The sequence below is a fragment of the Scyliorhinus torazame genome, chromosome 19 (assembly GCF_047496885.1).
Source record: "Scyliorhinus torazame isolate Kashiwa2021f chromosome 19, sScyTor2.1, whole genome shotgun sequence".
Classification (NCBI taxonomy): Eukaryota; Metazoa; Chordata; class Chondrichthyes; order Carcharhiniformes; family Scyliorhinidae; genus Scyliorhinus; species Scyliorhinus torazame.
In genome coordinates this window covers 103794010-103819897 of record NC_092725.1, presented here as the reverse complement: position 1 = coordinate 103819897, position 25888 = coordinate 103794010, and the positions used below count along the sequence as shown (strand labels likewise).

At 50.8% G+C, this 25888-nt stretch overlaps 1 protein-coding gene across 1 annotated transcript in view; it reads right to left on the bottom strand.

Moving 5' to 3' along the window:
- The window catches only part of LOC140396386 (stabilin-2-like), a 246525-nt gene extending 226449 nt beyond the window's left edge, over positions 1 to 20076 (bottom strand). The window contains exons 1-4 of the mRNA XM_072484967.1: positions 19934 to 20076; positions 17124 to 17260; positions 16886 to 17001; positions 813 to 898 (exon numbers count right to left, since the gene is read on the bottom strand). Of these exons, the coding sequence (XP_072341068.1) occupies positions 813 to 898; positions 16886 to 17001; positions 17124 to 17260; positions 19934 to 20023 (429 nt within the window). The 5' untranslated portion in view covers positions 20024 to 20076. The remainder of the gene's footprint in view (positions 1 to 812; positions 899 to 16885; positions 17002 to 17123; positions 17261 to 19933) is intronic.
- Between the last annotated feature and the right edge of the window lie 5812 nt (positions 20077 to 25888).

The window sequence follows — 25888 nt, the reverse complement described above, 5'->3', positions numbered from 1 at the left end:
CACAGCTTCAGCAATTCCTCCATATCCTTACCGTAATGCAGAATCCAGAACTATGGCAATATTGTTTCTAATCTGACAACGTTATGAAAACCATATAAACAGTTCCTGTCTGGGATCCTGACTTCAAGAGGGGCCAATGTTCCTGCACCTTTCCATCGTCGACCTCCTGGTTCCCTGAGCACAAAGATTATGAGATTCAGGCCTGGAGAGCGGTCTCCACTCCATCGCAGGTATCACGCCAGCCCCCGGCGATTCTCCAACCCGGCAGGGGGTCGGAGAATCCCGCCCCATCACATTGGATGAGCGTCTGTGTATTGGGCTGTCCTGCAGTCTCCTCCAACCAGAAGGTCCACGGAAATCCTGGGGGAAGATCAGTTTTCTCCAGTCAGTCCATCTCTGTTTATAATTCCCTCCATCAGGGGGCGGCCCGGTGCTGTAGTGGTTAGCACTGCTGCCTCACGGCGCTGAGGACCCGGGTTCGATCCGGACCCTGGGTCACTGTCCGTGTGGAGTTTGCACATTCTCCGCGTGTCTGCGTGGGTCTCACCCCCACAACCCAAAGATGTGCAGGGTAGGGGGATTGGCCACGCTAAATTGCCCCTTAATTGGAAAAAAAGAGTTGGGTTGTCTAAACTTATTTTAAAAAAGCAATCCCCTCCATCTACCTCACCCTCTTCAATATAATGAAGACTAACTGGGTGCGTGACTAACAATGCCAGCAGATGAGCCTGGTATCAGCAGTGGCCCCTTAACATATAAATAATAGTGGAACATGAAATGTAACACATACTTCAGTTAAGGTTCCAACCTACCGTACAGTTACACACTCCGTTCCCACCCATACCATCGAAGCAATCTCCTCTGTTGCTGCAAGGGGACACAGCTCCTCCTGGACATTCTGTAATTATATCAGTCAAATATCACAGAATTACACAGAAACAGGCAAGTCAGCTCAACAAGTCCATGCTGGTATTTATATTCCACACGAGCATCCCCGCCCCCTTCATCACATCCGAACCTCCGAACATTCTATTCCTTTCTCCCTTGTGTACTCATGGGACTAGAGCTAGGAGTTTGGAGCTGGAGTATGCCATTTGGCCCTTTGAGCCTGCTCCCCCATCCGATGAGATCATGGCTGATTTTGATGGTGAACCTGCGTACTAACTAACTAACTGCACCTTGGCTGTCACTGAACATATCAATCTAACTCACCTCAGCCACTCCTTGTGGGAGCAAGTTCCACATTTTCACCGCTCTCTGGGTAAAGTGTTTTTCTCCTAGATTCTCTGTTGGAATTATTAGTGACTGTCTTAAATTTATGGCCCCTAGTTTTGGATACCCCCCGCTACAGGTTTATGCAGCTTGAAGTGGGACAGGCTGCATGTCATTGAAAGCATAATTAGCATCGGATAAATGATTGAAACTCTGGGTAGAACAATAATTTAGAACATTAATTGCTATAATATGAGTAGGGTTCTGTCGAACATGCGCAGATTGCACTGTCGATTTGCATTCTTGGGCGAAATTCTCCCCAAACGGCGCGATGTCCGCCGACTGGCGCCCAAAACGGCGCCAATCAGACGGGCATCGCGCCGCCCCAAAGGTGCGGAATGCTCCGCATCTTTGGGGGCCGAGCCCCAACATTGAGGGGCTAGGCCGGCGGCGGAGGGATTTCCGCCCCGCCAGCTGGCAGAAACGGCGTTTGTTGCCCCGCCAGCTGGCGTGGAAATGACATGTCGGGGCGGCGCATGCGCGGGAGCGTCAGCGGCCGCTGACAGTTTCCCGCGCATGCGCAGTGGGGAGAGTCTCTTCCGCCTCCGCCATGGTGGAGACCATGGCAGAGGCGGAAGGGAAAGACTGCCCCCACGGCACAGGCCCGCCCGCGGATTGGTGGGCCCCGATCGCGGGCCAGGCCACCGTGGGGGCACCTCCCGGGGCCAGATCGCCCCGCGCCCCCCCCCAGGACCCCGGAGCCCGCCCACGCCGCCTTGTCCCGCTGGTAAACAGGTACTCTAATTTACGCCGGCGGGACAGGCAATTTCTTGGCCGGACTTCAGCCCATCCGGGCCGGAGACTCGAGCGGGGGGGCCCGCCAACCGGCGCGGCCCGATTCCCACCCCAGCCGAATATCCGGTACCGGAGACTTCGGCAACCGGCGGGGGCGGGATTCACGGCGGCCAACGGCCATTCTCCGACCCGCTGGGGGGTCGGAGAATGATGCCCCATATCCTCACGTTCTTCTGGAAGCTTCAAAACGTTGCAATTCTTTCTTTATTTTTCTCTTTCTTGCATAGGTTTTAGGGAAATTCACTTCATTCTTCTGGTATTTTCGCAGCAACTTCACCAAAATAATACAGATAGAACCATACAATACATACCATGCAGAAGGAGGCCGTTCAGCCCATCGAGTTGGCACCGAGCCTCCAAAAGAGCATTCTCCCACCCTATCCCCGTAACCCCACCTAACCTGCACACCTTTGGACGCTAAGGGGCAGTTTAGTATGGCCAATCTACCTAACCTGCACATCCTTGGACTGTGGGAGGAAACCGGAGCACCCGGAGGAAACCCACGCAGACGCACGGAGAACGTGCAAACTCCACACAGTCACGCAAGACCGGAATCGAACCCGGGTCCCTGGCACTATGAGGCAGCAGTGCTAACCACTGTGCCACTAAGCCACCCTGATGTGCGGATGAATGGATGTGCATTCCATAACCTCTGCCAAAAACCTTCTACCTCTGCCTCTTTCTTTCAGACCTTCTTTTTTTAATCTTTCATGGCATGTGAGCATCCTTGGCAAGGCCAGCACTTTTTGCCCAGCCCTAACTGCCTTTGCACTGAGTGACCAGTTATTTCACAGGGCACATTGCTGTGGATCTGGAGTCACATCTGCAGGCCAGACATCAGTAAACCAGATGGGTTTTTGCAACAATGGGTGAATAATTTCATGGTCGCCATGACTGAGACCAGCTTAATATTCCAAATTTATTAATTGAATTTAAACTCCACCAGCTGCTATGGTGGGATTTGAACCCATGTCCCCAAAGTATTAGTCAGGGTCTCCGGAGTCCAGTGACATTGCATCAAACCTTTATATCCCACCTTTTTGACCAAGCTTTTGGTCACCTTTCCTTATACCTTCTTCATTGGATCAAAGTGCATCTTGGGCGGGATTCTCCCAGCCCTGGGTCGGGCCAGAGAATCCCCGCGAACGGGCCACACCACCCCGACGCCGGCACATTGGCACCGGCGTTGGAGGCGCACCGCTGGTCGCGGGCCGCTCTACGCGGCCTGGCCGCCGATTCTCCGACCCGGATGGGCCGAGCGGCCTTAAGAAAAAAGCCGAGTCCCGCCGGCTCCGTTCTAACCTGCTCTGAGCCGGCGGGACCGTGGCGTTGAAGGGTCGGGTGGGGGGGCCTCCGATGTGGCCTGGTCCACGGTCGAGGTCCACCGATCGGCGGACCGGCCTCTGTGGCTGCGGGGCCTCCTTTCCTACGCGCCGGCCCCTGTAGTCCTGCGCTATGTTGCTTTGGGGCCGGCGTGTTGAAGGAGGCCACTGCGCATGCGCGGATCCCGCGGCACAGAGTTCACTCCGGAATCGGCAGCTGGAGCAGCGCGAACCACTCCAGCACCGTGCTGGCCCCCCCTGGGGCCAGAATTAGCCCTGGGAGTGGCCCGTTCACGCCTTCGTAAAACGCGACGGCGTTTATGACGGCGTGGACACTCTGCCGCGGGATAGGAGAATCCCGCCCCTTATTCCAATCACACCTTTGTAAAGTCCCTTTGGACATTTTATCAAATTAATTTGCTGCATGTTTGCGGCAGGTTGTTGTTAGATGATAACATTTTTAAGTTCAGTGCTCACTTGAAGGATTTCACATGGAATAGACAAGCAGTGAATCTTAGATAAAGCTATCTGTTAAAAGAGGTCTGACAGTGTTGAGACAATCCTTCTTAAAATGAATTAATCTGTTTTCTCTCCAGTACCCATCGCTATTGAGACCCAGGGAACCCGACAATGCAATAGGCTGACAAGTTTATGTCCCTGTTGGATGTTTTCTAATTTATTCGCTCTGTGCTCTTGGCCCCTTTCATGTCATTACTTTCAACATTCCTGTTGAGAGGAAGAATCTTTCTCCTTGACTCAACACTTCAGAAAGCTCCTTATCAGTGATTTACCACTTCCCCACAAAGGCTTCACCCATTGTAAGGCCTCCCAGTCATTCCTGTTCTCATGTTTAGTCACAGATAAGAAACACGGTATTGCTTGAACTTTCCAAAAAAATGTCGCAATCATCACTTCTTTAGTCTTTGTATTAGCCGGTCTGTGTATAGTGAGGCTCTTTCATCAGTGCAGTAGCCTGGTGCCTTACAGTAGGGGCAGTACAACCTGCATTACCCAGTTAACCCTATTCCCACAGGTTCTCCTGATCTCCAGAGCTCAGGCGATTTGACTCCGAGAACTCCAGACAACTCGGTTCTATTTCTCACTCAACAACCTGAATTGATATAGCCTCTTTAATGGAGTTCAATGCCCCATATTGCTGTTCAGATTTAATGAGTTGGGGCTTTTAAAAAGGGTTTTCAGCATCGTACGCATTGTTGGTTAAAGAGCTGATGCACGATCAATCACTACTGAAGCGAGATTGTAGTCCAATTGAAGGCTTTAATGAACAAGTAGTTATCCCAGCAGCTCCGGTACAGAATGACTGCTGTGGGTGAAACACAGACTCTTATGCTCCGCCTGCTGGGCGGAACCAGTAGGCAGGTTCTACCAATCATACTACAGTATAAGGTACATCCCACATAGGTACCGCAATACCCCTAATATAGCCTACCACAAGAGCCCAATCTAGAACACTAAGAGCTGTTAATTAGTATCAGCGAGAGAAAAGTGTCAAATTATTGGAATGTGAATTTAAAGAGCATGGGGTAGGAATTAGTCAGAGACTTGCTTTTGAGCTCAGACATGGGGCAAAATTTTTCCCAACGGCGCGATGTCCACCGACTGGCGCCAAAAACGGCACCAATAAGACGGGCATCGCGCCGGCCCAAAGGTGCAGAATGCTCTGCATCTTTGGGGGCCGAGCCCCAACATTGAGGGGCTAGGTCGGCGCCGGAGGGATTTCCGACCCTCCAGCTGGCGGAAATGGCGTTTGTTGCCCCGCCAGCTGGCGCGGAAATGCGGCGCATGCGCGGGAGCGTCGGCGGCCGCCGACAGTTTCCCGCACATGCGCAGTGGAGGGAGTCTCTTCCGCCTCCGCCATGGTGGAGACCGTAGCGGAGGCGGAAGGGAAAGAGTGCCCCCACGGCACAGGCCCGCCCGCGGATTGGTGGGCGCCGATCGCGGGCCAGGCCACCGTGGGGGCACCCCCCGGGGCCAGATCGCCCCGCGCCCCCCCCCAGGACCCCGGAGCCCGCCCACGCCGCCTGGTCCCGCCGGTAAATACCAGCTTTGATTTACGCCGGCGGGACAGGCAATTTCTAGGCGGGACTTCGGCCCATCCGGGCCGGAGAATTGAGCGGGGGGGTCCCGCCAACCGGCGCGGCCGGATTCCCGCCCCCGCCCAATCTCCGGTACCGGAGACTTCGGCGGGGGCGGGATTCACGGCGGCCAACGGCCATTCTCTGACCCAGCGGGGGGTCGGAGAATGACGCCCATGATGTTGTGGAGATACGGCACACGTGGAACAAGAGGCCCAAATAGCACCAGGGCGTAGGCCTCAGGCCTCACCTACATTTTCAAGGTGGGTTTGTGGTGCTGTTAACCCTCTCCACCACCGACACATAGTGGCAGCAGTGTGTACCAGCTACTAGATTCGCTGCAGTAAGAAACCAAGGCTCTTCTGACAGCACCTTCCAAACCTGTGACCTAGAGGACACGTGCAGCAGAATCATGGGAACTCCACCACCTGCAAGTTTCCACCCAAGTTACTCACCATCCTTACTTGGAAATACATTGCCGTTCCTTCACTGTCACTGGGTCAAAACCCTCTCTAACAGCGCTGTGGGTGTGCCTACGCCACCTGGACTGCAGCGGTTCAAGAAGGCAACTCACCACCACCGTCTCAAGGGCAATAAATATTGGCCTAGCCAATGCGCCCACATCCCAACTGTGAAAGAATTTAATAAAATGTTTGGGGGTAGTGAGCTTAGTGTGGAGGAGAGGGTGTAATGGCGAGAACTGAGAGTCTCCGGGAGATTGCTTGGTTCTTCTGCCTGCCCAGGAAGGTCAATGTTAAAAAAGCCACTGAACAATCCTGAGTAGAATGGGGCTCATTGTAAAGGGATCCTTTATGAGGCATTAGCAACCCCGCTCTCTCGTTAAAATATTAAAGGGGCCTAACGCCCCTTTGGCGACTGTCTGTGTGGAGTTTGCACTCTTCCCGTGTCTTGGGTTTCTTTCTTTCTTTCTCTCTCTCCTTGCCTGGTTTCACTGCTGAACCAAAAAGTAATAACTCAACAGTTCTGGTTTTTTTTTAATGATTTAACTCATTGTGAGTCCTCGTGGACATTCTTATCATTAAGGAAACATTAGATAGCGCTCAATGAATAGAGGTGGTGACGCGAATGAATTGTGTTGTCATCACCCTGAAAGCACACTGCAAGTCAGGGCTTTCTGCCGAGAGGAAGGAAACCTGCTCCAATAACTGAAATACCAATACTGGCTGCTTAGACAGCACACTTATTTTAATTGATTTAAATGGTGGGGTCAGGGTTATTGGTAAATGTTGTTGATAGTTCCAGAAAACATTAATGTATTAACTTTTGAACCCTTTCCAATCTTACAATTGACTTTGTCATCAAGTTGCACAGCAGCAAGTCACCTTTGAGAGCAACTCCTAGAACCCACACCTCCGCCACCCAGAAGTACAGGGACAGAAGGTGCCTGGGAATGCTCCGCCTTCAGGTTCTCCTCCAAGTCGCACAGCCCTCCGACTTGGAAGCATATCATCTCACCTAAATCGGCGCTTGGTCAAAATCCGGGAGCTCCCTACCGACCAGCACAATGGGAAAACCTATTTGGACTAGGATGGTTGAAAATGAAGGCCACCTACCTTCTCATAGGAGACGAGAGGCAGGAAAACACACAATGGGCGGGATATCTACCCCCGCCGGCCCCCGACGTGTTTTGTGGCTGCGGAGGCATCCCACCAATTGGCCGGCGCTGTCAACAGGTTTCCCGTTGTTTGCACCCTCTGCCGTCAGGGAACCCGTGGTGGGGAGTCGCCGGAACAGCCAGGGAATCCTACCAAATGACTTGAAGACAGCACCCCAAGAATGAATTGAAAAGGTACTCCACTCAGATCGGAAGATTGCCTCCTTTCAATAATTTCACTGGGAAATTTAGTCCAATCACAAAGTTAAATTTGGTGAGGTTATTAGCCTGAGCAATTTCACTCCCATTGTTCAGACCCCAACCCAATTATGACTCAGCTGGGAGAAATTCCTTTTGGATGGCAGCGTGGTGGCACAGTAGTTAGCACTACTGCCTTACAGCGGCAGGGACCCGGGTTTGATTCCAGCCTTGGGTGACTGTGTGGAGATTGCACTTTCTCCCCGTGTCTGCATGGTTTACCTCCATGTGCTCCGGTTTCCTCTCACAGTCCAGAGATGTGCGGATTAGGTGGATTGACCATGCTAAATTGCCCCTTAGGGTGGGTTGCACCAATAGGATTGGAGATTGAGCCTACGTAGGGGGTCTTTCAAAGGGTCAGTGGTGACTCGATGGGCCGAATGGCCTCCTTCTGCATTGTAGGGATTCAATGATTCCATGGCAGCACCCAACTGGTAATATTGCAGCTTCACTGAACTCTAGAGGAATAAGTGACGATTACCCTCATCTATTGAGTTCCTCTGTAACACATGTTTTTGGATGTCAGCTGGGGGACAGGGGCAGTCTGAGCCCTGACAGCCAATGGTGCTAACTCTTGCACTGGGACCTCCTGACACCAACATTAGGAGAATAACAGGAAGACAGAGTACTGGGCTAATGGTAAGATTCTTGGCAGTGTGGATGAGTAGAGAGATCTCGTTGTCCATGTACATAGATCCTTGAAAGTTGCCACCCAGGTTGAGAGGGTTGTTAAGAAGGCGTACGGTGTGTTAGCTTTTATTGGTAGAGGGATTGAGTTTCGGAGCCATGAGGTCATGTTGCAGCTGTACAAAACTCTGGTGCGGCTGCATTTGGAGTATTGCGTGCAATTCTGGTCGCCGCATTATAGGAAGGATGTTGAAGCATTGGGAAGGGTGCAGAGGAGATTTACCAGAATGTTGCCTGGTATGGAGGGAAGATCTTATGAGGGAAGGCTGAGGGACTTGAGGCTGTTTTCGTTAGAGAGAAGAAGGTTAAGAGGTGACTTAATTGAGGCATACAAGATGATCAGAGGATTAGATAGGGTGGACAGTGAGAGCCTTTTTCCTCGGATGGTGATGTCTAGCACGAGGGGACATAGCTTTAAATTGAGGGGAGATAGATATAAGACAGATGTCAGAGGTAGGTTCTTTACTCAGAGAGTAGTAAGGGCGTGGAATGCCCTGCCTGCAACAGTAGTGGACTTGCCAACATTAAGGGCATTCAAATGGTCATTGGATAGACATATGGATGATAAGGGAATAGTGTAGATGGGCTTTAGAGTGGTTTCACAGGTCGGCACAACATCGAGGGCCGAAGGGCCTGTACTGCGCTGTAATGTTCTATGATTGGGCATACTAAATTTCCCCTTAGTGTCCAAAGGTTAGGTGGGGTTACAGGGATAGGGTGGAGGTGTGGGTTTAGGTAGGGTGCTGTTTCAAGGACTGGTGTAGACTTGATGGGCCGAATGGCCTCCTTCTGCAGTGTAAATTCTAAGATAACCATAACTGCTGGATTGAATTGAATGAGAGCTGCTGTTGTTTGTGGAATACAATCCCAACATGGAGTCCCAACATCGGAAGAACTTTTAATTGCATTATAAAGAAACTAACATTAGATTAAATGTGAATAAGTAACAGATTGCAAAATGCTTTTAATATTGAATTGTAATCTTTTTAAAGTAGTAACCAGTCGCCTTCAGAAATTGGGAACCGTACCTCAAGGAAGATTATATTGGTTTTTGGCTGTTATAAAATGTTAATGGCACATGTGCATATATACATAGAGAGAAAGCTTGAACGCATCATAACTACAGAGCTGTGCAGCTGTGTTCAGCCTCTCAACTCTGCCCAGTTATTCAAAGATATTGGGCGGGATTCTCCGATTCCCCCGCCGGGTCGGAGAATCGCCAGGGGGGCGGCGTGAATCCCGGCACCGGAGATTCGGCGGGGACGGGAATCGTGCCGCGCCGGTCAGCGGGCCCTCCCCGGCGGTTCTCCGGCCTGCGATGGGCCGAAGTCCCGCTGCTGTAATGCCAGTCCCGCCGGCGTGAATTAAACCACCTCCCTTATCGGTGGGACCAGGCGCCGCGTGCGGGCTCCGGGGTCCTGGGGGGTGGGCGGGGCGATCTGGCCCCGGGGGTGCCCCCACAGTGGCCTGACCCGCGATCGGGGCCCAGCGATCCGCGGGCGGGCCTGTGCCGTGGGGGCACTCTTTCAGGCGATGGCCGACGCCGAGGTGACCCCCCACCTGCGCATGCAAGGGGATGACGTCAGCAACCGCTGGCGCTCTTGCGCATGAGCGGACTTCCGCCAGCCGATGGAGTCCCTTCGGCCCCGGCTGGCATGGCGCCAAAGGCCTTCCGCGCCAGCCGGTGGGACGCCAACCACTCCGGCGCGGGCCTAGCCCCTAAAGGTGCGGAGAAATCTGCACCTTTGGGGCGGCCCGATGCCGGAGTGGTTCACGCCACTCCATCCCGCTGGGACCCCACGCCCCGCCGGGTAGGGGAGAATCCCGCCCATTATCTTCACCATTCCTTCACTGTTGCTGGGTGAAAATCCTGGAACATCCTCCTAACAGCACAGTGGGTGTACCTACAGCTGCCAAAATCCTTTAGAAGCATCCAGTTTCGTGAATATCTTCGCTTGGGCTATTTCACTGGTGATCTCCTCCCGTTTGGGTATGGGATAATGTTCCCGCATAATGTTATTATTGAGGTCTTTGGGGTTTATACAGATGCGGAGCTCGCCAGAGGGCTTCTTGACACACACCATGGAGCTGACCCATGGCGTGGGCTCCGTGACCCTGGATAGGACCCCTTGGTCCTGGAGATCCTGCAGCTGCAACTTGAGGCGGTCTTTAAGTGGCGCAGGAACCCTGCGAGGTGCGTGAACGACCGGGATGGTGTCCGGTTTGAGGCGAATTCGGTAGGTGTATGGCAGTGTTCCCATGCCTTCGAATGCCTCCTGGTTGTGGGCGAGGAGCGATTGGAGCTGTGCATTGAACTCTGCATCCGGGAAGTCAGACGTGCCGTCTGGAGAGAGAGAGAGAATTTGTTGCACAAGGTGGAGAGCCTTGCATGCCTGTGCGCCCAGCAGGGAGTCCTTAGATGAGCCAACTATCTCGAACGAGAGTGTGGCCGTGTGTGTTTTGTGTGTCACCTGGAGCTGGCAGGATCCCATGGCCCGGATAACGTTCCCGTTGTAGTCGACCATCTTGCACCGGGATGGCTGGATTGGTGGTCTGACCTTCATGGCATAGAATGCTGACCATGCTATGAGGTTGGCGGAGGCGCCAGTGTCCAGGCGGAAAGTGATCGGCGATCGGTTGACCGTAAGCGTGGCACTCCATTCATCGGCCGGATTGATGGTGTTGACCCGGTTCACATCAATGACCGCAACCCGGAAGGCGTCTTGGTCATCTGTGTCGTCGGTTTGGATGTCGTGATGTGGAGGCTGGATGGTCCGCACGTGTCTGCGAGGTTGTCGGAGATGTGGAAGATCCACAGGTTGAGCCGCTTGACCGTAGGCAGCGTAGTGGCCCATCTTGCCACAGCGTAGGCATTGTCGGGTTTTTTGCAGGACATTGCCCTTTTAAATGTGCAGCTCCACAGTTGCCGCACGTCATGACGTCATGGCGTTCGTTACGCCACTGCGCATGCGCAGTTCGGTCTTGCGTCGGGTGCGCCTGCGCAGTGCGTCCCTCAGTGTTGCCGTAGGTTTTGGCGCGCACAAACGCGGGAGGCCTCAAAAAGCGCGTGAAACGGCCGCCCTCGTCCGGGCCGCGGGCTGTGAGAAACTCGATTGCCTGGATGCGTTCGGCCTCGTGGGCAGCCTGGCTTGCCGATTCGGTCGCCTGAAATTGGGCATTGCGGCTGGTCGCATTTTCATGCAGGACACAGGCTTCAACTGCAGATGCTAAGGTCAGGCCTTTTATTTTTAGAAGCTGCTGGCGTAGGCCACTGGAGGCAACGCCAAAAACAATCTGGTCCCGGATCATGGACTCTGAGGTGGTGCCGTAACCGCAGGACTGCGCGAGTATGCGGAGGTGCGTCAGGAAGGACTGAAAGAGCTCATTCTTACCATGTAGGCGCTGCTGAAAGATATACCTCTCAAAGCTTTCATTGACCTCAACGTTGAAGTGCTGGTCGAGCTTGAGGAGGACCGTGTCATATTTAGATTTGTTCTCGCCTTCCGCGAACACCAAGGAGTTGTATACATCGATGGCGTGCTGACCTGCGGTAGTGAGGAGCATGGCAATCTTTGTTTCGTCCGAGGCGCCCTGTTTTTCGTTGGCTCGCATGAACAGTTCGAATCGCTGCTTGAAGAGCTTCCAATTGGTGCCCAGGTTCCCAGCGACTTGCAACGGCTGCGGTTTGTTGTGGGTGTCCATGGCTCAGGGTGGCAGATTTGCCGGTAAGTATCTATTCACTCACTGGTACCATGTGGTGTTGGGTGCTCTGAGGTACAGACGAACCAACCCGGTTGCGATTGGTACAACGCAGTTTTATTCCAACTAGTTATTTACACATCTGACTTGGTACTCAGCACGTGGTGACTGTATGAGTGTTTTGTTAATGAGGTCCTGGCCTTGTCCTGTCTCCAGATGGACTGACCAGGAGGTGTCGTGTTTCTTGTCTTATACTGTGTCTGCTCTTGTCTGTGATTGGCTGTCGTGTTATGTGTGCTAATTGGTCTGTTGGTCTGTCTATCATGATGTGTGTGTTTTCATAGAATTTACAGTGAAGAAGGAGGCCATTCGGCCCATCGAGTCTGCACCAGCTCTTGGAACGAGCACCCTACCCAAACACACACCTCCACTCTATCCCCATAACCCAGTAACCCCATCCAACACTAAGGGCAATTTTGGACACTATGGGCAATTTATCATGGCCAATCCACCTAACCTGCACATCTTTGGACTGTGGGAGGAAACCGGAGCACCCGGAGGAAACCCACGCACACACGGGGAGGATGTGCAGACTCCTCACAGACAGTGACCCAAGCCGGAATCGAACCTGGGACCCTAGAGCTGTGAAGCAATTGTGCTATCCACAATGCTACCGTGCTGCCCCAACTGTTGTGATGTGTGTTTGAATATCATGACAACATGGACTGCAGCGGTCCAAGAAAGTGGCTCACCAACACCTTCTTGAGAGCAATTTGGGATGGGCAATAAATAATGGGCTGGACAGCGATGCCCACCCATGTATCTTGACTCGATATGCTGTTGCTGCCCTTGGCAAGAAAAACTCTCGCACTCTCCGTATATCCTATGATCCACTACCCACAGGATTAGAGCTGGAGTATTTAAATCTAAACCCTATCTGTTCTTTGTCTGCTTCTACCACTGTAACCAAATATTTTTTTTAATATACCACAAAATTGCATTTTGATTCAGTACTTTACAGATGTCTATTAGAACTGCTGCACACTCTTTAATTAGCTACTATTCATTAACAATAATCACCAGCATTGTGAACAGAGATTTCTGAGACTTCCTCAGGTCAGTTGTGCCAAGTCAGCAACTGTTCATCCCGTGCCCCTCGACTCTTTTCCTTGTAATCATCACAACTGTTTCCTAAAGGCAGGATGTTTAAAATCCTTAGAAGGCATAACCTAACTATAGGATTAATGGGTGCTCTTATCAATAAGGAAACATCAAGTATAGCTCACGGGATAACAAGGTTAAAGTCAGGAAGACAGAATTCTCTATATGCTCTCCCAAGTCTCAGTTTAAGCCACAAAGTGAATTATTGATGCAACTATATTGTGAGATTCTGTTTGAAAATGCTCGCCCAGGACTCACCAGCTCCCTGTGTATGAACAAATAAAGAACAAATTTGCAATTATACAGTACCTTTCATGATCTCTGTTCGTCCTAAAGTGCTTTACAACCAATGATGTACTTTTGATGTGTAGTCACTGATGCAATTCAGGGAAACAGCCAATTTATGCACAGCAACAGGATAATTATTGAAGGGCAGCACGGTAGCATTGTGGATAGCACAATTGCATCACAGCTCCAGGGTCCCAGGTTCGATTCCGGCTTGGGTCACTGTCTGCACATCCTCCCCGTGTGTGTGTGGGTTTCCTCCGGGTGCTCCGGTTTCCTCCCACAGTCCAAAGATGTGCAGGTTAGGTGGACTGGCTATGATAAATTGCCCTTTGTGTCCAAAATTGCCCTTAAGTGTTGGGGGGGGGGGGTTACTGGGTTGTGGGGATAGGGTGGAGGTGTGGACCTTGGGTAGGGTGTTCTTTCCAAGAGCCGGTGCAGACTCTATGGGCCGAATGGCCTCCTTCTGCACTGTAAATTCTATGATAAATTATGATGTTATAGCTGTCTTTGTGGTGTTGGTTGAGGGATAAGTATTGGCCAGGACCCCGGGGAGAGCTTCCCTATCTTTCCTTGAAGTAATGCGGTGGGATTGTTTACTTCCACCTGAAAGAACAGACATCTCGGGCGAAATTCTCCCAAAACGGCGCGATGTCCGCCGACTGGCGCCCAAAACGGCGCCAATCAGATGGGCATCGCGCCGCCCCAAAGGTGCGGAATGCTCCGCATCTTTGGGGGCCGAGCCCCAACATTGAGGGGCTAGGCCGACGCCGGAGGAATTTTCGCCCCGCCAGCTGGCGGAAACGGCCTTTGTTGCCCCCCCCAGCTGGCGCGGAAATGACATCCCCGGGCGGCGCATGCGCGGGAGCGTCAGCGGCCGCTGACAGTTTCCCACGCATGCGCAGTGGAGGGAGTCTCTTTCCGCCTCCGCCATGGTGGAGACCGTAGCGGAGGCGGAAGGGAAAGAGTGCCCCCACGGCACAGGCCCGCCCGCGGATCGGTGGGCCCCGATCGCGGGCCAGGCCACCGTGGGGGCACCCCCCGGGGCCAGATCGGCCTGCGCCCTCCCCAGGACCCCGGAGCCCGCCCACGCCGCCTTGTCCCGCCGTTCAAAAGCTGGTTTAATCCACGCCGGCGGGATAGGCAATTTATCGGCGGGACTTCGGCCCATCCGGCCCGGAGAATCGAGCGGGGGGGCCCGCCAACCGGTGCGGCCCGATTCCCGCCCCCGCCGAATATCCGGTGCCGGAGACTTCGGCAACTGGCGGGGGCGGGATTCACGGCAGCCCCCGGCGATTCTCCAACCCGGCGGGGGGGTCGGAGAATGACGCCCCTCATCTGAGACATGGCATTTCAGAGAGTGGCGCACTCCCTCGGTATTGCAGTGGGGAGGGTCAACATGGAGTTTGTGCTCCACCCTATGGAGCAGCACTAGTCTGCCACAGTGCATAAAGGGACAGATTCCTCAACTCCTACTTGCAATGACATTGTAACCTTCTGCATAAGGGATGTGGGACAGTATGTTCCTGATCCCTGCATTTGGAGAATGAACATTTCTCACCCCCATCGACACGTGATTCTGTTCCTTTCTGTGCCTTATGTATTTATCTAGCTTCCCCTTAAACCCTCATGGTCGCGAGTTCCATATTCTAACCACTCCCCGGTTAAGGCCGTTTCTCCCGAATTCCTCATTGGATTTATCAGTGATTATCTCACATTTATTTTCCTAGTTTTAGTCACTCTCCCATCTCCCACGAGCAGAAACATATGTTAGTCTATTGAAGAACATTTTCTTCACCTTTTTGAAGAAAAGAACCCCAGTCTGTTCAACCTTTCCTGATAGGTATAACCTCTTAAATGTGGTAAGTTTCCAGTACATCTTTATTGCTCCCTCTCCAGTGTCGCTGCACCTTTCTCTAATATGAAGGTGCTTGACTATTCCCGGTTCATTTTCATCCTCCTGTCTTCATTTTGGTGAGATTCATAGAGTCTCATTCACCTCCTTTTTATTAATAAATTTAGAGTATCCAATTATTGTTTTCCAATTAAGGGGCAATTTAGCGTGGCCAATCCACCTAGCCTGCACATCTTTGGGTTGTGGGGGTGAGACCCTCGCAGACATGGAGAGAATGTGCAAACTCCACACAGAGAGTGAACTGGGGCCGAGATCGAACCCAGGTCCTCAGCGCTGTGAGGTAGCAGTGATAACCGGCCTCATTCATCTCCTACATTGCACTCAAACTGTTAAGCCCTTGCTCCCTTTACCGAAAATGACTGACCTGGGGTGCAGTTCTTAACAGTTTCTGCTTTTTCGGGGCTCAATATTAAATTATAAAGAACAAACCCAGCACAACAATGATAGAATTTAGATTTAAATATTGCTAAATTTGATATAAGGGAAGTAATTCAAGAGTGTTAGGCGACCGTAGAGGCAATCATTTGAATTTAAAAGAGATCTAAGAGCTTTTTGGAATCTTTTGAGTATGTAACCAAGCTGGTGGGTGGGGTATGGTAGAGATCGTATGTATATATTTGCAGGACGCACCTGCTAAGATTTTTCTTGAGACTAAAAAGCTCTCGGAATAAAGCAGAATATTAAATTGGTTTGATAATTTGGTTCAATAGTAAACAGAGAATGGAGATCTGTGATACTTATTCTAACTGGACAGTGATCCTGAAAGTAGTTCAGGCTAGGAGCTTTCCTGTTCACAGTATTTATTAATGGCCTTCAGGAAGGATTAAACTAAAGAGGAAAGAACAAACTTGAATTTCATTACCTCAGGATGTCCAAAAGTGCTTTACAGCGTATAAAAGTACTTTAGGAGTGCATTCACTTTATGGTAGAAGCCAATTTTCACATTGCAAGCTCTGACAGTCATGAAGTGATCATAATTCCTCCCAGTTTAACATCTCATCTCAAAGGCCCCTCTGGCAATGCAGCATTCCCTCAGCTTGGCACTGATGTGCCAGATGAGATTATATGCTCAAGTATCTAGTGTGAGACTTGAATCTATACTCAGAGGTGAGTGCGATCACTGAGGCAAAGCTAACCCTTATGTAGAATGTATATGAGTTCCAAGGGAAGGTAAGAAAGACATAACATTGACTAGATACATCACAGTTGTTCTTGAGAAATTAAAGGTGATAAGAAGTACATGGCGAATATGATCACAAAGGCTTATCATTAAAGAATGTGAATCAAGTTAAAAGGCTTGCATATTGATTAGAGAATGAAAGTATCACGACCCTGTGGGTGGAATTAATACCTTGGTCCTCATTCTTGACAAGAATATCCCTTATGAAATTACTTTATTTCAATTGCACTTATCCCAGATTCACAGATTGTTACAGTGCAGACGGAGGCCATTCAGCACCTCTTGTCTCCAATAGCATTCTAAATTAGCTGAGTGCCAGTCTCCCGCCTTCTCCCTTTCCAGGTAACAATCCATTTTGAATGCTTCGATTGAACCTGCCTCCGCAACTTAGGAAATGCATTCCAGACCCTAACCACGCTCTGTGTGAAAGTTATTTTTTCTCAAATCACGTTTGCTTCTTTTGACCATGATTTTAAATCTGTGCCCTTTCTTGCTCGATTCTTTCACATGTGGGAACATGTGGGAACTCGAAATGTTAAAACCATAGGGATTGACTTCGTACAATCAAATTTTCAGAGCTGGTGATGAACAGCTTCTTACCAATGCAATTTGGTCCCCAGTAGCCAGCACAGCACTCAACCTCCAGGAATTCCTTGGTACAAGTATGCCGGCAGCCAGCAATTGCCAGGGAGTACAGGCGGAGTGAAATGTAATACCTTGCAAAAATAAACAAAAAGAAACATTGCAACTCCCAAAATAATAGAAGAAACTCAAAAATTAACAGCAACTTTTTCTTCTGTTTTCTATATAAACTATTTTCTCGCTTGACACTGCTTACCTGCAATCCTTGATGCCGGAACCATTAGATATCTTCTTATAACCATTTGGACATTGCATCATGCTGTTTAAGGTGCAGGAGCGACACTGGGTCTTGGTCATGACGACAGTTCTCCTGTCGCAGCGATTTCTTCTGGGCTGAAGACATACAAAGGTGGAAATAGTGTCCGCATTAAAGGGACACAATCTTTGTCTCTCAGATTGTGAACTGGCAAATAGCTGTGGTGCAGTCTCTCACACACACTGATACACACAGACACACACTGATACACACAGACATACACTGATACACACACTGATACACACAGACACACACTGATACACCACAGGCACACATACACACACTGATACACACAGACACACACTGATACACACAGACACACACTGATACACACAGACATACACTGATACACACACTGATACACACAGACACACACTGATACACACAGACACACATACACACACTGATACACACAGACACACACTGATACACACAGACACACACAGACACACATACACACACTGATACACACAGACACACACTGATACACAGACACATACTGATACACACAGACACACATACAGACACTGATACACACAGACACACACTGATACACACAGACACATACTGATACACACAGACACACACTGATACACACTGATACACACAGACACACACTGATACACACAGACACATACTGATACACACAGACACACACTGATAACACAGACACACATACACACAGACACACACTGATACACACAGACACACACTGATATACACAGACACACACTGGTATACACACAGACACACACTGACATACAGACAGACATGCACACACATACACACAGTCCCACACTGACACACACACAGACGCACCCTGATATAGACAGACACACACTGATACACACAGACACACACTGGTATACACACAGACACAAACTGATATACACACAGACACACACACACGCACACTGATATATACACAGACACAGGCACATACTGGTATACACACAGACACACACTGATATACAGACAGACACACACAGATGCACACTGACACACAAACACATACACACAGATACACACTGACACACACACACAAACACACACATTCACAGGCACATTCACATACATACTCATGCAGATACATACACATTCACAGTCATGTTCACATACACATGCACACACAGCCACACATACACACTGACACACACAGACGCACACTGATATACAGGCAGACACACATACACACAGACGCACACTGGTATACACACAGACACACATTGAAATACAGACACACACAGGCGCATACTGACACACAACACATACACACAGATACACACTGACACATACACAAACACACACAAACACACATTCACAGGCACACTCACATACATACTCACGCAGATACACACACTGACACACACATTCACAGTCATGTTCACATACACATGCACACACAGCCACACATACACACTGACACACACACATGCACACACACATTCACAACAAACACACACATGGACGCGCATACACAGATGCACACAATCACAACAAACACATGCACACACATACACACACATTCACACAGTCACACTCACACACACATACACACCTAAAAACACTCATACAAATAATCACATTCACACATTCAAACACACACACAAACTCACACACACATTCACACATGCACACTCTCACATATTCACATGCACACGCACATGTATGCACACACACACAAACATTCACACACGCTGAAACATACACTTACATTCACAGACACTGAAACATACACTTACATTCACAGACACACACACAATCATACACATACTCACACACACATTCGCTTGTAATGCATGCCCACACAGATGCATTCACACACACATATGTTCAAACACCGATATTCATGCACACAGAATCACACGCACACAATCACACACACGCATACATGCTACACAAATGTGTTTTACGCCAAACCTTATTATCCATACGTGAGTGTTGGACACACCCCAAACTAAAGTATAAAGCAACAAGCTAAGCTGCTTTCAAAGATTGGATGCAACTTTGATTAGTGTTAAGTAGAACAATTATAATATAAACATCATCCCTTGTACAAATACAGTGCCACATGGGACTAAATGAAATGAACCTTGACATATAATAATAATCTTTATTATCACAAGTAGGTTTACACTAATACTGCCATGAAGTTACCGTGAAAGCCCCTAATCTAGCACCTATTCGGGTACCCTGAGGGAGAATTCAGAATGTCCAAATTACCTCACAGCACGTCTTTCGGGACTTCTGGGAGGAAACCGGAGCACCCGGAGGAAACCAGCGCCAACACGGGGAGAACGTGCAGACTCCACACAGACAGTGACCCAAGCCGGGAATCAAACCTGGGACCTTGGAGCTGTGAAACAACAGTGCTAACCACTGTGCTTCTGTGCCACCCACTGTAGAATTATATAGCATGATAGGAGGTCATTCAGCCCAATGGCTCTTATGAAGGAACTGTTCACTTAATCTCGCTCTTTTCCCTTACCCCTGCAAATTATTCCTTTTCAATTATATCCAATTCACCATTGAATCCATCCCGCCCTTTAATACTCGTAATTGTAAATAAAATGACCCCACATCTCCCTCCCCCAGTTCTTTAAAATGAACCCTGCTGTGGCTGATTCCCTTTCAGCTGTGGACCATGTTGTGGCAATGACTGGACGTGGCTGCAGAACTTTGACTGAGGCAGCATGGTCTAATGAGCAACAAACAGGCAGCCTCCTCCTTGAAGTGAAATACCCACTTACCTGGTCCCCAAGCAAGTTTCCAGGCAAGCATGCTGTTAACTCGAGTAACGTCAACATCAGTGGGAAACCCGTGGTCCACTGTATTCTCATTTCGCCAGTGTCTCCAGTCCCCTTTAGAACTTGTGTTTTATTTTAATTATTTTTTCAAAAATAAAACAGGACTGGGTTCCTCTGCAGTCTCCCCTTTGTGGTGCCCTGTGCAGTTTCTTCCTTCCCATCTCCTCGCCTTTTACACGCTATTCGCTCCTCCTCCGCCCACCAAACCCTGTAACACCCCCTTTTCCTGCAGATGCACACCATCAAGTGTAAAACTTGCTATCTAAAGCTGCAGCACTGATAACTGTCAACAAGCTGCAGAATTTGCAAGCTTGTCATCTTGCCTTCCTTGAGTGTGTTTCTTTTGTTATTTAAATATAAACAATACAGTAGAGCTGAGCCTGGAACAGGAGAGGATTTCCTTGTAGGCTCCCTCACCTATTTAGCAGAGGTCTTGCTCTGGCCCCCAGATGGTTTTGAGAGGGGAGGCCATAGCTAAGAGTTTATAGGGTGTCTCAAGGAGACTTAACCTTTACGCCGGATGGAAGCAGCAGAGAAATTACTCCTGCCTCGGAGTCAGGGGATTGTGGCTTCGTCCCCACTCCAGGGCTCGAGTACATAATCCACGCTGACACCTGCAGTACAATACAGTACTGGGGGCATGCCACACTGCTGAAGGTGCCATCTTTTGGTTGAGGCATTAAAGCAAGGTCCTGCCTGCCTTCTCAAGTGGACGCAAAAGATTCCACGGCACAATCGTGAAGAAGAGTCGGAGTGTTCTCCCTGCGCGCACCCCCCCCCCCCCCCTTCCCCCCCCCCCCCCTCCCCCCCATGTCCTGGAAAATATTTATCCCTCAACCACCACTGTGGACATCACTACACGGTAGTACAGTGGTTAGCACTGTTACTTCACAGCTCCAGGGTCTCAGGTTCAATTCCCGGCTTGGGTAACTGTCTATGCAGAGTCTGCACGTTCTCCCTGTGTCTGCGTGGGTTTCCTCCGGGTGCTCCGGTTTCCTCCCACAAGTCCCGAAAGACGGGCTGTTAGATCATTTGGACATTCTGAATTCTCCCTCTGTGTACCCAAACAGGCGCCGGAATGTGGCGACTAGGGACTTTTCACAGTAACTTCATTGCAGTGTTAATGTAAGCCTACTTGTGACAATAAAGATTGTTATCACTGCATTGCCCTTTGTGGGATCTTGCTATGCTCACATTTCCTGTATTGCAACAGTAACCACGGTCCGAAAAAAAGTGTTCAAATTGACTGGCAAAGCGCCCTGGGTGAGTGACAGCCGTTATATAAACACGAGCCCTTTCTTGCTTTTCCTCGGAGGGACTGGCTGGAAAATTCCTGGTAAGCTGCTCCTACCCCTCTGTGGAAAGTGCAGTGGAATTCCAGTTCAGCAGATCCGATGCATGATGGAGTCAAAGTCGGGCAGGCGATATAGTCCCAGTGAGGATAACCGGGCCGGATGGCACAAAAAAACTGCTGATGGTCGCAGTAACCTTGGGCTACAGGAAATGTGAAACACGGCGCAGCCTAATGTCATAGTCACCACCCGCCCACCACCCCACACCCTCCAGTAACCACCCACGCTCTGGTTACCCTATCATATTAGAGATGTCGCAATTCTGGTTCCAGTTCTGGAAGAGAGGTTATCTTTTCCAAAAAGATGCAATACCGTTTCCTGTGACACCATGTGAAAACGGCACACTCCTTTCAAAGATACCGCATGACTCACTGATTTCTAGTCGGAAGGTTGCCTTGACAGTGGCCGATACCATGAGGAGGAATTGTGGTTTCGTGCAGGAAAATGTGATGATGTCCACTTTGGCAGGAAAATTGGGGGAATTTTTGAAACATATAAGATTCTGAGGAGGCATGAGAGGGTAGATGCTGGAGGATCTTTCCTCTCGGGGGAGAAAGGGAGGGGGGTAAAAATAGGACCAGAGCGAGAGCGGCAATATGGCGACAAAGGGCCGCAACCAGGGGCCCGGAGCAAGGAAGCACTGCAAGTAACCATGCAGTACGGTCTCTGGGTGAAGGGAGATCCCGGAGTACAAGAGCCTACCCACATGGCGGACGCACAGTTGGTGGCCATGTTGGGCACCCCCTGGACAAAGGGAAACCCTGGCGCTCAGGGATCCAACAGCATGGGGAGAGCAGTGACAGTGGCCATCTTGGATATCCCCCTAACAAAGGGAATCACCGGAGTGCAGGGACGCGTCCACCTGGTAAATATGGTTAATCCCACAGGAGCGGAGGGACAAAAACCCCCAACCAAGATGGTCACCTGGAACGTTAAGGGACTCAACGGCCTAGTGAAAAAGTCCAGAGTCTTCACCCACCTAAGAAACATGAAAGCCGACATAATCTTCCTCCAAGAGACACACCTGAGAGAGCAGGACTGACTGCGGGTAAGGAAGGGCTGTGTGGGACAGACCTACCATTCCTGTTATGGGACGAGGGCCAGGGGGGTGGCAATAGTGATCAATAAGAGGACGATGTTTAAGGCGACGAACACGGTTACGGACCCAGGGGGACAGTACGTCATGGTCAGCGGGGCCCTGGGCGAGGCACCGGTAGTACTAGTTAACGTGTACGCTCCGAACTGGGAAGACACGAAATTCATTAAAAAGTCCATGGCGGAAATCCCCCATATAGCGACACAGCGACTGATCATGAGGGGACTTTAACTGTGTACAGGACCCATGGATAGACTGGTCAAACACCAAAACAGGGACGACCACAAACATGGCAAAGGAACTCGGTCGCTTTATGGAGCAGATGGGGGCGGTGGACCCTTGGAGGTTCACCCACCCAGGGGAGAAAGAGTTCTCCTTCTTCTCCCCAGAGCACTACGTATACACCAGTAATGCTAAACATGTATTCATGTATGATCGTAAAGTTGTTGTGAATCCTAATTGGATTTCGTTGTGGCGGTGAAATCGATGCTTCCAGCGCTGGTCAAAGCAGATTTATCCGCAATCGTAATCTCCCACCACACATTGCATGAATATGAGGTTGGAGACAGGCAGGGTCCAACGCCCCTCATGGAGGTTGGACACTGCGCTACGGGCCGACGTGACTTTCAGGGAGAGGGTATCTCAGGCCATAGCGGAGTGTACAAAAAACAACCAAACTGGGAAGGTCCCACCCCCTACGTTCTGGGAGGCACTAAAGGCCGGGATTAGAAGGGAAGTTATCGCCTTCACAGACAGGGAGGAAAGGGTGGCTTAGGCAGCAGCTGGTCGGCTTCATACTGGAGTAACTTCTCCGAGGCCCCGACTGTAGAGCTCTTGGCGGAGAGGAAAAAGCTACAAATGGACTTTGACGTGCTCTCCACGAGGAAGGCAGCGCACCGACCCTGCCAGGTACGGGGGACCCTAACCGAATACGGAGGGAAAGCCAGCCGCCTGCTGGTGCACCAGCTGAGAACGCAGGCAGCCACTAGAGAGATCGCGCAAATTAAAGACAACAGAGGCACATTGGAAACAGACCTAGGAAAGGTCAACAAAACCTTTGAGGCCTCTTATCGAGGCTGTACACTTCAGAGCCCCCAACAGGGGACTCGGGGGATGAAACAGTTCCTTGACGGACTGGACATGCCAGTTGTGGGGGAGGACAGTAAACGGGGCTTGGAAGCACCACTAGCACTAGGAGAGATCATGTAGGGTACTGACTTTCTTTGTCTAGAGTACTGAGTGGCTGACTTTCTTTGCAAAAAAAATTGTCAGAAGAATTTGGTAAGACCAACCCCCCTTCGCCCCCCCCCCCCCCCCCCCCCCCAATTAGGATTCGCAACAACATTACGATCATACATGAAAACATGTTCAGCATTACTGTTGAATTCCTATAGATTGGTGGGTTTGGAAAACAAGCTGACTGGTCTTTCATCCTAGCTTTTTACAATTGATTGTATAACAGTGCTTTATGCACAGTGTAGGCAATCCTGTACTCAGGCAGGGTTCCACTGCACGTTTAATTTGTTTCATTGTGAGTTGCTCAGAGTGTCACTTGTACAAGTGAAGAAAACACAAAGGGCTCTAGTTCACTCTGTACTCTAAAGTATGACAAAAGGCTTCTCTCAGCTCTCAATTATTAGAGGAACAACAGGAAGTCCTGTTATTTGAGCGTTTTCACCAAGCAATAGTCCATCAGTGCCCTTGTGGGTGCAGAATGCCTCAGCCAGGAACTCAGTGTTCAACACAGAGAGCAGCACAGGAAGTGAGTATTCAGGAAGCGTAGGAACGTTTGTGTATAATTCCATACGTCAGAATATAGCTGAGGACTCTATATAGGTGGTACCAATCCAGTGTAAATTCAAACATTGGAGCTGGTCAAAATTCTGGAACTCAGTCTGGGTGCACCTTCATCACATGGACAGCGGTTCAAGGAGAAGACACACCGCCACATTTTCAAGGATAATTCGGGATGGGCAATAAATGCCAGTTTGCAGCAGTATCCACTTCCTGAGAATCAATTTAAAAAACATGTTCACACACAAGATTCCCTCCTTTGCAAACTGAAGGACTATGTCCACACATTGCAGCTTTTTCAACCAACAAGAGCATTGGGTATAGCTATTCCCTAGTTCATTCCTTATGGCAATGCCTCGACCAATCAGAGTCAACCTGCCTGGTTTGATTTTAAGCTAACGTTTGGCAGTTAACTGCTCCCTGCTGCATCCTCCATTGGAACTTTTCAACCATTCAGAGTCCACTTACCAAACAACCAGGACCCTCTTCGAATGCAGTGCAAATTGTTGTTCCCTTTGAGATTTGGTATTGTTACAAATCTGTCCTGAGTGCAAGAAGAAAAGTTTTGACAGCTTGGGCGAGATTCTCCGACCCCCCCGCCGGGTCGGAGAATCGCCGGGGGCTGGCGTGAATCCCGTCCCCGCTGGTTGCCGAATTCTCCGGCACCAGATATTCGGCGGGGGCGGGAATCGTGCCGCGCCGGTTGGCGGGCCCCCCCCCCGCGATTCTCCGGCCCGGATGGGCCGAAGTCCCGCCGCTAAAATGCCTGTTCCGCCGGCGTAGATTAAATCACCTACCTTACCGGCAGGACAAGGCGGCGCGGGTGGGCTCCAGGGTCCTGGAGGGGGCGCGGGGCGATCTGGCCCCGGGAGGTGCCCCCACGGTGGCCTGGCCCGCGATCGGGGCCCACCGATCCGCGGGAGAGCCTGTGCCGTGGGGGCACTCTTTCCCTTCCGCCTTCGCCACGGTCTCCACCATGGCGGAGGCAGAAGAGACTCCCTCCACTGCGCATGCGCGGGAATGCCGTCAGCGGCCACTAACGCTCCCGCGCATGCGCCTCCCGGAGATGTCATTTCCGCGGCAGCTGGCGAGGCACCAAAGGCCTTTTCCGCCAGCTGGTGGGGCGGAGATTCATCCGGCACGGGCCTAGCCCCTTAAGGTTGGGGCGCGGCCCCCCAAGATGCGGAGCATTCCTCCCCTTTGGGGCGGCGCGATGCCCGACTGATTTGCGCCGTTTTGGGCGCCAGTCGGCGGACATCACGCTGATACCTTGGGCGGGATTCTCCGATATTGCCGCGATGTCCGCCGACCGGTGCCCAAAACGGCGCAAATCCCACCTGCATCGCGCCGCCCCAAACGTCACAAAGTCTCCGGCCCGGAATGGGCTAGCAGCGACGTGACGCTATCCACGCTGGCTCACGTTGTTCACGACGGCTCATAAGACGCGCTGCTCCCCCCACCCGACCAGAACACCGGACCGGAACACCCGACCGGGTGGCCGCCCGCCGCTCAGCCCCGAGGTTCCAGTCACGGGATGTGGAGGCGCTCCTGGACGCAGTGGAGCACAGGAGGGAGGCCCTGTATCCCGGACATGGCCGCAGAGTTGCCCCACGCCACAGCCGGCGTCTGTGGAGGGAGGTGGCAGAGGCCGTCACC